This window comes from Podarcis erhardii (assembly GCF_964252035.2).
Source record: "Podarcis erhardii genome assembly, chromosome: 9".
NCBI lineage: Eukaryota > Metazoa > Chordata > Lepidosauria > Squamata > Lacertidae > Podarcis > Podarcis erhardii.
The window spans coordinates 3,678,960-3,691,160 of NC_138512.1; the positions used below are offsets into that span (position 1 = coordinate 3,678,960).

Sequence of the window (12,201 nt, forward strand, 5' to 3'; positions counted from 1 at the left end):
AAAACCACAATATATAGAATCAAAATAAAAACAACAACCCAATAACAGCCTCAGCCCTCCCCAAAAAACCCCACATTTTAAAAGGGCTTAGGATGCCTGGGATACAAGGCTGGGACTCCTTCATCTGGCTGTTGTCCATCCCTGACTTTCCCACCTCTTCTTAAAAACCTCCAATGAATCATAGAATGGGAGACTTGGAAAGGGACCCCAAGGTCCTCTGGTCCAACCCTCTGCAATGCAGGAATCTCAGCTGAAGAATCCCAACAGATGGCCACCCAACCTCTGCTTAAAAACCTCCAAGGAAGGAGCGTCCATGGTCGGATCCAGCTGCTTCTTTCGTGGTCTTGAACAAAGTTCAGGCCAAACTTCCAACTCCCAAACACACCCCTTGACTTCTGTTCAACATGTTTTTCTCCAGTTCTGCACCTGCCACTTGAGCCATTCAAGACTTCAGAAAGTTATTGTGGTGAAACTTATTCCACTTGGAATATTCAAAATTATAGTCATCTCATCTTCTGAAAGCTCAGGAGATATTTCTGGAGATTACATCAGCCTCAGAAAGTAGCATGACAATATTAATTGCGCTGTGTCTGGGAAAGAAAAAGTGCAGATAATATTTCCTGTGATGGAGACAGACTGAGTCAAGATGCAGAGCTGGCGAAAGAGGGGTGTGCCTGCCTTGGGCTTCCTAGCTCCGAAGGTATAGTTGAAAACCACCAAGCCTGGCAAAGCCCACCCAGTCTGGTCTTGCAAGAGTCTTTGGGTTCTTCTGCTTCGCCTCCTTGGCATGTAAGAGGAGGAGGAGGAGGCAGAGCCAGAATGAGATCCCTGCTCCTTCTGTTGCTGCTTCTGCTGCTCATGATGCCCTTTGGAGTCTGCAGGAACCACAAGGCGAAATGCCCCTTGAATCTGGTCAGGGATGAAACGGATGCTCGCAATTACTACCGGCCTGGACACTTTCTCATCAGTGGGATCATATCTCCCAAAAACTTTTATAAGGAAACTCCATACGTCTTTTCTCAGACACCCTTCGCCAGGATTGAAAAGTATGTACACAGTTTCATGGTCCTCCAGTCCTTCTAGTGGTTCCTATTTATCAAGGAAATAGCTTCTTTCTCAAGGCTGGGGAGCTAAGGGCTGATATTGGAGGACTACCCTGCCCTGCCCATTGGTCTTGCTGGTTGGGGGTGATGGGAGCTGGGGGGTCTAGTATAAGATTCCACACAAACCTCTCCTGTTTCCATGTTCTCTGGGTCTTCCTTAGTGAAACACTCTCCTACCTTTGATTCTGTGTTGCTTTTAGTAGAATGCAAGGATGCCAATGAATCTGGTCAGGGGTCAAAAGGATGCACTGAATTTCCCCACCTGCAGGATGCCATGAAACTCAGGCAATTTCCCAGGCTCAAAGGTTTCATTCAATATTATTCCATTTTGACAATTCATAAACTGTCATTAAGGAATGTTACAGTTTTACAAATGGAATTTTAAGATCCTCTAGGTGACCTTTGGTGGCTGAAGAGCAGGAAAGATGTACTTTTCCTGAAAATATGAATAAAATAATATGAATCAGGAGACTTCCTTGTTTGTGGAGTAAGGTTTCTAAAATGTGAAAAGGAATTATTCCTTTTTTCACATACACAAATGGCCTTATTTCTAAGTAGTGAGATGTTTCCTAACCCAGCGGGTGGCATGAAACTCAAGCAATTTCCAAGCTGCTAAGATTATTTTATATTTATTCTAACAGATCATTTGTGAACAACCTTAGCACTTTATACAATACCACAGGAGACCTACAGCCCACCATGGGGAAATCTGTCTCAGCTACATTAAAGGTTTCCTCCTCCAATCCCAGCACTTTCCCCTTTCTGTCATTTTTAAAAAAATGTTAGAAGCGTTTTAAGAAACCCTTACCCAACATCACCCTGGGCTACAGCATCTATGATACCTATAGTCTAGCCCCTTGGTAAAAGCAGTAAAATCAGCCTTTGCAGCAACTTCCCAGTATATCACAAATTTTGAGGGCTGCATTCATTTCTTACGCATAGAACACAGTAGAATAGAATCATAGAGTTGCAGACTTGGGAGGGACCTGGAGGAATCTCACCTGAAGCATCCATGACACACGGTCACCTTCGGAGGGAGTCTGTTCCACTGCTCAACAGCTCTGTGTGCTGTTTGCATCAAAGGTCCGGTCATGGAGCAGAGATTTCCAAATTTTTGTTCTATGCTAGACAGGAAAAGGTTTGATATTAATGCAATAGGATAAATAAATACTAATCTTTGTGGATAATATAACATCCCCACCCACATTCATATGAATATCAGTTTCACTCTTTTTAAAGGATTCATTTATTGCAGGGAGGGAACTAGGATCTACTGGTACATGTTGTCTTTCCTGTTCACCATCCAAGAGATCAACCAGGATCTCAGTCTCTTGCCCAACATCACCCTGGGCTACAATATCTATGAGAACTATTTCAATGCAAGGATGACTTCGGACGCCATGCTAGAGCTGCTTGCAGGCAGTGGATGCCATATTCCCAATTATCACTGTGGAGAACAGAATCACCTGCTGGCTGTTCTTGAAAGAGGCAATACTGTCATCTCAAGAGTGATTTCAGCCTTGTCAGGCATCTACAAAATCCCACAGGTAAGTAGTGGGAGAGCATGGAGGGAAAGAGAATTTCAGCTGCATAAGTTTCTATTTTCCCTTTGGAGGGGTCAAGTGGGGATATTTTTAAAAATGGGAAAATCCTGAGCTATGGATCCTACATCCCTTTTTCAAAACTGAGCCTTCACCAACTTGACACCTCCAGATGTTTCAGACTAAAACTCCCATCAGCCTCAGCCAGCAGAGATTTAGATATCAGTCATTTCAGATAATTAAATATCTGTTATGCCGAAATAACATAAAATTGCTGATCTTTTGCTTTCCTTCCTAGATCAATTATGGCTTCACTGCCCAGGTTCTCGAAGCTAAAACCCTGTTCCCTTTTGTCTACCGGATGACTCCCAAAGAGGAAAGTCAGTACCAGGGGATTGTTGAATTGCTCCTGCATTTTGGATGGACGTGGATTGGCCTCTGCACTCCAGACAATGACAGCGGAGAAAGATTTGTGAGTGCTGTGAAACCTCTGATGCTCAGCAAAGGGATCTGCATTGCTTTATCAAAAAGAATACCAGAAACCTTTAATCAAGAATTTATTACGTATGTGAAACCTTTTTTCCTATGGAGAGAAGTTGGGATATTTGTTTCCTATATAACCAATGCAGTAGGTATCATACCACTCATAGTAATACACACATTATATGTGAAGGAAATAGGGGCGAAAGTCTGGATCACAACAGCTTCGCTAGAAATCAGAATTGGCTTTTCCCTCCCTCCAAATCACTTCCAGCACTTCCATGGTTCTCTGTCCTTTGCAATTCAGACTGGAATAAGGAGCAGCAAAGGTGACAACTACAAATCACAGACCAATCCTCTTCCAGATTTTTTGGAAAAAGCTTTTCAGTGTTCATATTCAAAGCATCTGTTGTCCGTGAAAGGCAGGATAAGATGCAGAGAGGAGGAGAAACTGCAGCCATTGCCGCAAGAGAAGCGTGAGAGAGGCCTGTCTTATGACAGCTATGGCACTTACATCCATGTTCAAGCTGTGGCTCAGGCCTTGCATGCTTCGCTTTCATCGAGATCCCAGAGGAGGCTGATGGTGGAGGAAGGAGAGCAATGGGGACCCCAAAGGCTACAGCCGTGGCAGGTATTTCCTTCCCCTTTTTGCGACCTGCAGTCCACACAGATGTTGATCTTGACTGGGGATAGATCTGTAAAATACCATAGTTACTACAGTATCTTAATTCGTTCTGGATGTCCGTTCTTAACCTGAAACTGTTCTTAACCTGAAGCACCACTTTAGCTAATGGGGCCTCCTGCTGCCGGCGCGCTGCCAGAGCACAATTTCTGTTCTCATCCTGAAGCAAAGTTCTTAACCTGAAGCACTATTTCGGGGTTAACAGAGTCTGTAACCTGAAGCGTATGTAACCTGAGGTACCACTGTATTAGTATTAGTAATAGTAGCATACCGGCCAACATTTCTTTGATGAAAATAGAGACGGCCCATTCCATAACGATGATTTTACTGTTTATAGCCAGGGCTTTTTTTGAAGGGGCAACTCGCTGGAACTCAGTTTTGGCACCTCTCAGGTGGGTGCCATTGCCATTCTCAGAGGGAGGTGTTCATGGTGAGTTCTGGCACCTTCTTTTCTAGAAAAATAGCACTGTTTATACAACACACATCTTTTTGGATTCCCTCAGCACTCTGGGCCGCTCCCAACATAAAGAATCAGGGACATGCCTGGAAATTGGGGCCCTTGTAGGGTCTGTAGTAATAGAAATGGCTGAATAGGAATTCGTCTACATGAGATACATGCAGGCCCCAAATCAGAAGAGGTTGAAGTGAGTAGGACTGAAATATCCATCTTGGCTTCCAAGTTTCTCAGTGCTGGTGCTTTCCCTTGTCATTCCAGCTTCACCCTTTCTTAAGAGAAATCCGGTGTCTGAATACTTCCAGAGGCAGGCTGTGCTTGGATGAGAACTGGAAGCTGCCAGCGGACTTCGATATTTTGAACTGGGTAATGTCTCCCAATAAGTCTTGTGACCTTGTGAAAATAGGGAATATAAGGAGAGAGACGTCTGCTGGCATAAAGTTCACCATTAACCCAGAAGCCATTGAGTGGAACAAGGAATTCAATAAGGTAGGAGGAATCACAGAGGGAGAAGGCTAGGAGATGCTTATTATGTTTTTTCTTAAACATCCTCTGAAAAATGACCATATCAGGTTGACCAAAGGTGTCTTGACCATCAATAACAGCTGCAACCACCACTCCTTCTTTCCACAGCAGCTGAGATAGGAGGGGAATTTGGGGTGCTCAAAGAAAGGCTAGAGCCCAGAGGTCCTCAGAGAAGACATCTATTTCCGAGCCAGACTGAGAATTTAAGAATTCTGGACAGAATCTTTGAAAGAAAGGATTACGTAGATGAGAAGAAAAGGAAAAGCCCCAGTAAATTGAACCACTGGAAAGCAATTTATTTTATAAATTATTATTACTGATATACTGTGGATTTTTTTAATTTGTAAAGTAAGCTCACTTCTAGCTGTTGCAAATGTTAAACTATTGTATCTGCAGGAATTGAGAAGTGCACAGCTGTTGTTGAAGGAAGAGAAGTTAAAAAAAACCAAACCCTATTGTAAAGTAAGGTTAATGTTAAGGAATGGCATATGAACTAGAAATAACTAGGGAAATAGATCAGCGACCAGAGGAAACCTTGCATGCCTCAAGAACAGAGTGAGGGAAACCACTATTTGGAAAAGTCATATTAAATGTGTCTTAATTAGTGGTTGAGAGATTATTCGAATCCTGAACTTTGGGGAAATCACATTTCAGACTCCATTGCCATTTTCTGTGAAGATTTATTAAGCAGGTAAACAGAGAAGAGGAAACAGAGTTCTGTGGTGCAAACCTCAGTTGTCCTGAACTAATTATAAAGAACAAGATATTCTGGTCACCCCAATGGTCAGTGGGGGGTTGAAAGGACCCTGATGAGGGGGTCAAAGGCTGCATTCCAGAGATCCGTTTGAATTCACTCCATGAGTGAATTACATACAAACAAATACTCCTTTTTTTAAAAATAATTTTTATTAATTTTCATAAAACAAAAAACACACAAATAAACAACACATGACTTCCCCATGCCTCCCCTTCACTGCACCCCTGTTTCAAAAGTTTTTAGCAATCCTTCATTCCTTTTCAATATTCAATTTCCCTCAAAATTTTCTTAACTTAAATATTTACAGCTATAGTTCTTTATTTCTTAACCCTTAACATTTTATCAGTCCGAAATTTTGCAACAGTTCTTAAGATATAGTTTAAATTTTTTCCAGTCCTCTTCCACTGTCTCTCTCCTCTGATCACGGACTCCGCCGGTCATCTCTGCCAGTCCCATAAATTCAGTCACCCTCGTCTGCCATTCTTCCAGAGTAGGTAATTCTTGCATCTTCCAATACTTCGCCAGGAGAACTCTCGCTGCTGTGGTTGCGTACATAAAAAAGGTCCTATCTTTCCTTGGTACCAATTGGCCGACCATGCCCAAGAGAAAAGCCTCCGGTTTCTTTACAAATGTCCACTTAAGGACTTTCTTAATTTCATTATAGATCATTTCCAAAACAAATACTCCTAACTGTTCCTCTTTGTTGCACCTTCTTGTCTTTCTGGTTAGGCCGTACCTCGTTCCAGGTGTACAGAAAGATGTCGACCTGGATATGCCAAGGTGGTTCTAGAAGGAAAGCCCATTTGCTGCTATGCTTGTGCTCGGTGTGCGGAAGGGACCTTCTCCGCCCAGGAAGGTGGGTGACTCCAAGGGGGAAGGTATTTCTGGAGAGAGTAAACACAGGGCAGAAATTCAGTCTCGTACACTTTTTGTGAGAATTCTGCAGACATTGTGGAATGTGGCTCCTTCCTCAACTCCTTTAGGATTAATCACCTTCATTACATCCTGGAAGAGAGTTGAAAAGAATGATCATAAGGAAGAAATCTCTGGGATTGAAAGTGGGCAGCTATGAGAGAAATTCCCACAAACATTCCTTTTTGATTTTTTATATGAAGTCACACCAAATAATAATAATAATAATAATAATAATAATAATAATAATAATAAATTATTTATACCCTGCCCATTTAGCTGAGTTTCCCCAACCACTCTGGGTGGCTTCCAATCGAGTGTTAAAAACAATACAGCATTAAATATTAAAAACTTCCCTAAAAAGGGCTGCCTTCAGATGTCTTTTAAAAATAGGATAGCTGCTTAATTCCTTGACATTTGATGGAAGGGCGTTCCACAGGGCAAGCGCCACTACCAAGAAGGCCCTCTGCCTGGTTCCCTGTAACCTCATTTCTCGCAATGAGGGAACCGCCAGAAGGCCCTCGGCGCTGGATCTCAGTGTCCTGGCTGAACAATAGGGGTGTAGATGCTCCTTCAGGTATACTGGGCCGAGGCCATTTAGGGCTTTAAAGGTCAGCACCAACACTTCGAATTGTGCTTGGAAACGTACTGGGAGCCAATGCAGATCTCTCAGGACCGGTGTTATATGGTCCCAGTGGCCACTCCAAGTCACCAGTCTAGCTGCCACATTCTGGATCACCTCTAAAGGTAGCCCCATGTAGAGCTCATTGCAGTAGTCCAAGCGGGCAATAACTAGAGCATGCACCACTCTGGCGAGACAGTCCGCAGGCAGGTAGGGTCTCAGCCAGCATACCAGATGGAGTTGGTAGACAGCCACCCTGGACACAGAATTGACCTGTGCCTCCATGGACAGCTGTGAGTCCAAAATGACTCCCAGGCTGCGCACCTGGTCCTTCAGGGGCACAGTTACCCCATTCAGGACCAGGGAGTCCCCCTACCCCCGCCCACCCCCTGTCCCCCCAAAACAGTACTTCAATCTGTTAGCCGCCATCCATCCTCCAACCGCCTCCAGGCACTCACACAGGACCTTCACTGCCTTCACTGGTTCTGATTTAAAAGAGAGGCAGAGCTGGGTGTCATCTGCATACTGATGAACACCCAACGCGAACCCCCTGATCATTTCTCCCAGCGGCTTCATATACATATTAAAAAGCATGGGGGAGAGGACAGAACCCTGAGGCACCCCACAAGTGAGAGCCCAGGGGTCTGAACACTCATCCCCCAACACTACTTTCTGGACACGGCCTGGGAGAAAGGAGCGGAACCACTGTATAACAGTGCCCCCAGCTCCCAGCCCCTCCAGAAGGATGTTATGGTCAATGGTGTCAAAGCCTGCTGAGAGATCCAGCAGAACTAGGAAGCAGCTCTCACCTTTGTCCCTAGCCCACTGGAGATCATTGACCAGGTCGACCAAGGCAGTTTCAGTCCCATGGTGAGGCATTTCTCATAAATAATGGACAGATGTTGTAAAGTAGCAAATTTTTCACATTGCATGGAAGCAACAGAAAAGTGTTTGCATTTAAAAGGTTCAGACAAAGAGGTGTTTCTTCAGGATTAGGCAGGATCCAAACAATGCAGTTAACAGAAATGGAGTGGTCACTGCCTCTCAGTTTATCCTAGATCACAATGTTAATAGAGCACAGATCATGAGGGATGTAACTGATGCTGCAGCCACTCTTTTCCTCTTCCCCAGATGCAGAACATTGCACCAAATGCTCAGAAGATCACCATTCAAACAAGGACAGAGATCAATGTGTCCCCAAGATTACCACCTTCCTGACTTATGGAGAATATTTGGGAATGGTTTTAGCTTCCATTGCCCTCTTCTTGTCCTTAACAGCAGACACTGTGTTGGGAATCTTCATTAAATACAAGGAAACTCCCATTGTCAAAGCCAACAACCGGGACCTGTCCTACATCCTGCTCGTCTCCCTCCTGCTTTCCTTTTGGTCCTCCTTCCTCTTCATCGGGCGCCCAAGGAAAGAGACCTGCCTTCTCCGACAAACGGCCTTCAGCATCATCTTCTCAGTTGCTGTTTCTTCTGTCTTGGCAAAGACCATCACGGTGGTGCTGGCCTTCCTGGCCACAAAGCCCGGGAACAGGCTGAGGAGATGGCTGGGCCAGAGTCTGGCCAACTCCATTGTCATCTCCTGTTCTGGGGGGCAAGTTCTCATCTGCACCATCTGGCTGGGCTCTTCTCCCCCATTCCCAGAGCCCGACATGCGCTCCCAGGTGGAAGAGATCATCTTGCAATGCAACGAAGGGTCTGTGGCCATGTTTTACGTTGCCCTCGGCTACCTGGGCTTCTTGGCTGCCACCTGCTTCACAGTGGCTTTCCTAGCCAGGAAGCTGCCTGGCTCCTTCAACGAAGCCAAGCTGATCACCTTCAGCATGCTGGTCTTCTGCAGTGTTTGGGTGTCTTTTGTGCCCACCTACCTGAGCACCAAGGGCAAGTACATGGTGGCCGTGCAGATCTTCTCTATGTTGGCCTCCAGCGCTGGGCTTCTGGGCTGCATCTTCCTTCCCAAGTGCTACATTATTGTGCTGAGGCCTGATCTGAACACAAAGGAGCACCTGACAACAAGGAATTAAGGGGACATCTGATTCCTAAAATAGTCCATGTTCATGATGTCCAGAAGTGCATAAAGGAAACACAGCTACTCATCTATGTTGCTTATTCTCCATCTCTGAAAGAGATTGTGTTCATTCTTAGCCTGGGTTTTAGGAAGTCCTGTTCACATGAACAGTAAGATGGGTGGAAATCCTTTGTGTGCTGTATCATTTATAAGTGCACTTCACATCATTTCATTCTCCCAAGCTTAGTATATCAATAAACTGAGAAATTGATTTAAATTATCCTCCTTAGTCTGTTGATTTAATTTCTGTATCGTGTAAGCTCTGCTCCCTGTTCCAAAGAGTAGCCGCTGACCTTAAGCATAGCCTTGACTGGAGTAAAATGAATTCTCTTGATTTGGCCTGGATCTGACACGTTGTGCACTGATGTTGAGTGGATCACCAGAGTGAGTGAGCCAGCAACAAGTTCAGCATTGGAGGGAAGCAATGAGGCGATGCCAAATAGTTGTATTCCCTGCCTGCCAAACCTTATGCTCAGTCAAGAAGGAAGAGCGAGAGGCCTCCTCCTCCAACTCAGGTTCGTCCCATTCAGGCCCCCATTTATAGAGGAAAGCCAAGATCAGATGGGCAACTAAAAATAATTCACAGAACAGCCACTGATAAAGCATTTATATTAATTAGCCAAGATCGCATCCTGCTTCAACTTTCATGACTCAAAACTAGTGGAAAGCTTACCAAACTCTCAGTCTTATAGCAATTCAACCAGTAGCATTCCAATGAAGGGTGCTTTATAAATTTAATAAATAAAGGTCCTGAGAGAGCTGACTGTTTGTTTGTTGAATCTGGAGGTCTAAAGACCTAAAATATATTGGTCTATATCCCTATATCTATATACCTGGAGGTCTAAAACAACAACCCAATAACAAACCCCTGAAACCCCACATTTTAAAAGGGCATAAGATGTCCTTCCAATCAACCAAAGGCCTGGTTAAAAAGCAACATTTTTGCTTGGTGCCTAACTGTGCATAATGAAGGTGCCAGGTGAACTTCCCTGGGGAGAGCATTCCACAGACGGGGAGCCACTGCAGAGAAGTCAACAGACACTCAAGGAATAGTTTCGGAGAAAAAGCTTTATTTCTACCATCCATGAACTGGTAGAAGGAGCAAGTGTGATAGTTCACAAACAAGCACGGGTTCACAGTCATTTGCACAGAGCATATATTCCCCTTCCAGTTCCCTCCCCTTTCTCCTCCCCTTCAGAGTCCTGCCTCGAGTTCCCCTGAGCATGAACAGAAAGCTCCTGTCTTGGGACTCTTGGACTCTTGGCACCCTTCCCAGGAAAGGGAGTGAGAAGCCTTGCGTTCAGCATGTCCAAGATGTTGCAACTGAATGAGATAAAAGTCACTTCTCAGGCCTGAGTATTCTTGGCAATGACAGAGCCTATTCATTAGCCTTTTTTGAAGCTCTCTTGTACTGATAAAAGTCACGGTTTGCCTATGAGAAAACAGAGGAAAACTTTAGCTGTGGCTTTTTTAGGAGACAAAAAAGGAATTTTGGACAGTTTTGAGGCCTGGGGTGATTATTGGGGGGGGGGGGTGACTTCAGCCTAGGCGGGGTCACCTGTCCTCACCTCCTTCATTCCCTCCTCTTAATTTTTGGACAGCTGCCAGGCTCGTCCCAAGCTAGGCCGTATAGGGCTTTAAAGGTTAAAACCAGCACCTTGAACCTGATCCTACATATTACTATTATTCAACTACCAGACTTTTAGAAGACATCTGAAGGCAGCCCTGTTTAGGGAAGCTTTTAATGTTTGGTGTATTACAGTATTTTAATGTTTTTTTGGAAGCCACCCAGGGTGGCTGGGGAAGCCCAGCCAGGTGGGCGGGATATAAATAATAAATCATTATTATTATTATCCTGTACTCCACTGGGAGCCAGTGCCCTGTGGATAGGATTGAGCCCTGTGGAACCCCACATTCAAGGCTCCCGGGAATGAAAAACATTCCCCAACTAACACCGTCTGGAAACGACGTCAGACCTAATCTGACGCGTAAATTAATAATGCAGAGTTTTCAATTGAAAGAATAAGAGCTTTACTGAGTTAAAATAAACTTCTTCCTAAACACCATGTTTCCAAACAGTTTGACTGAGATTGCACACTGCTCACAACTGAGGCAGACTGACTCTGACTGAAACCTAAGAGAGAAGACAGAGGGAAAATGGTTGCCAAGTCCCATGCCAGAGCGACTCAGCAGTGAGCAGTCCGGTCTGGAGAACTTGACTAGGCAGCCCCAATGACTGGCCAGTCCCAGCACTTCCCAGCCTGCTTGGCCTAAAGCCCACTTGAAAGGGATCCAGAAAACCAGTTTCTTTCAAAAGCGCCTGGATCTGGTCCAGAACCTTGCTCAGGAAAGGGAGATGAGAAACTGGCACCGGTGGTTAGTTAGGTTTTCTGAATGCAACCACAACAGCAGCTAGGACTTTATACACACGGAAGTGGAAAGAAGAATTCCCCACCAACGAGGAATGGCTTATGAAGCTGGTGGAAGAGGCTGAAATGGAGAAATTCCCTGCGAAACTAAGAGGACATAAGGAAGAATTGTTCAAGGAAGAATGGAGACCATTGTTATATTATCTGCCATACTAACATCCATACCTGAAGTCAAAGGCAGGATTTGAAATATAAGCAGAGGATTACTGATATACGACTTCGGGGCTTAGATAACTTAAACATGTTTTTAAAAACAGGTGATAAAAAGTAGTAATAAAACAAACATCAAAAAAGGAGGGGTGCGAAGTCAAGAAGCAATTATGTATTTAGTTGTTTTAAAAAACAACTCTAGTGTTTAGACAAGTGTTTTGGAATATCTTTGGAGAATTAATAAAAAATATTTTTTAAAAATAAATTTAATAATATAGCATCCACCCAGATTCTTAGGAAGCTGATACAATTTTGTTATTTTACCTTTTTTTAATGTTCTGAAGTAAGTTTGTAAACTTTTTTCTGAATGTCCTGCCTTATCTTAAAATAAAGTGCTTTAGGGGTTATTGGCCTAATCAAGTGCTGCATGGATTTTATGAATCAGATTAAATAAATAAGAATAAATAAATTG

The 12,201-nt window shown here is 44.1% G+C and overlaps 1 protein-coding gene across 1 annotated transcript; it reads left to right on the forward strand.

Moving 5' to 3' along the window:
* Positions 1–691: 691 nt before the first annotated feature.
* Positions 692–9,106, forward strand: LOC309349869 (vomeronasal type-2 receptor 26-like; the record flags this gene model as incomplete). The annotated part of the gene is made up of 6 exons (XM_081876224.1): positions 692–1,046; positions 2,359–2,650; positions 2,943–3,755; positions 4,522–4,749; positions 6,272–6,398; positions 8,208–9,106. Exons 1-6 carry the CDS (start codon positions 820–822, stop codon positions 9,104–9,106), a joined length of 2,586 nt encoding a protein of 861 aa, XP_081732350.1. The 5' UTR covers positions 692–819.
* Between the last annotated feature and the right edge of the window lie 3,095 nt (positions 9,107–12,201).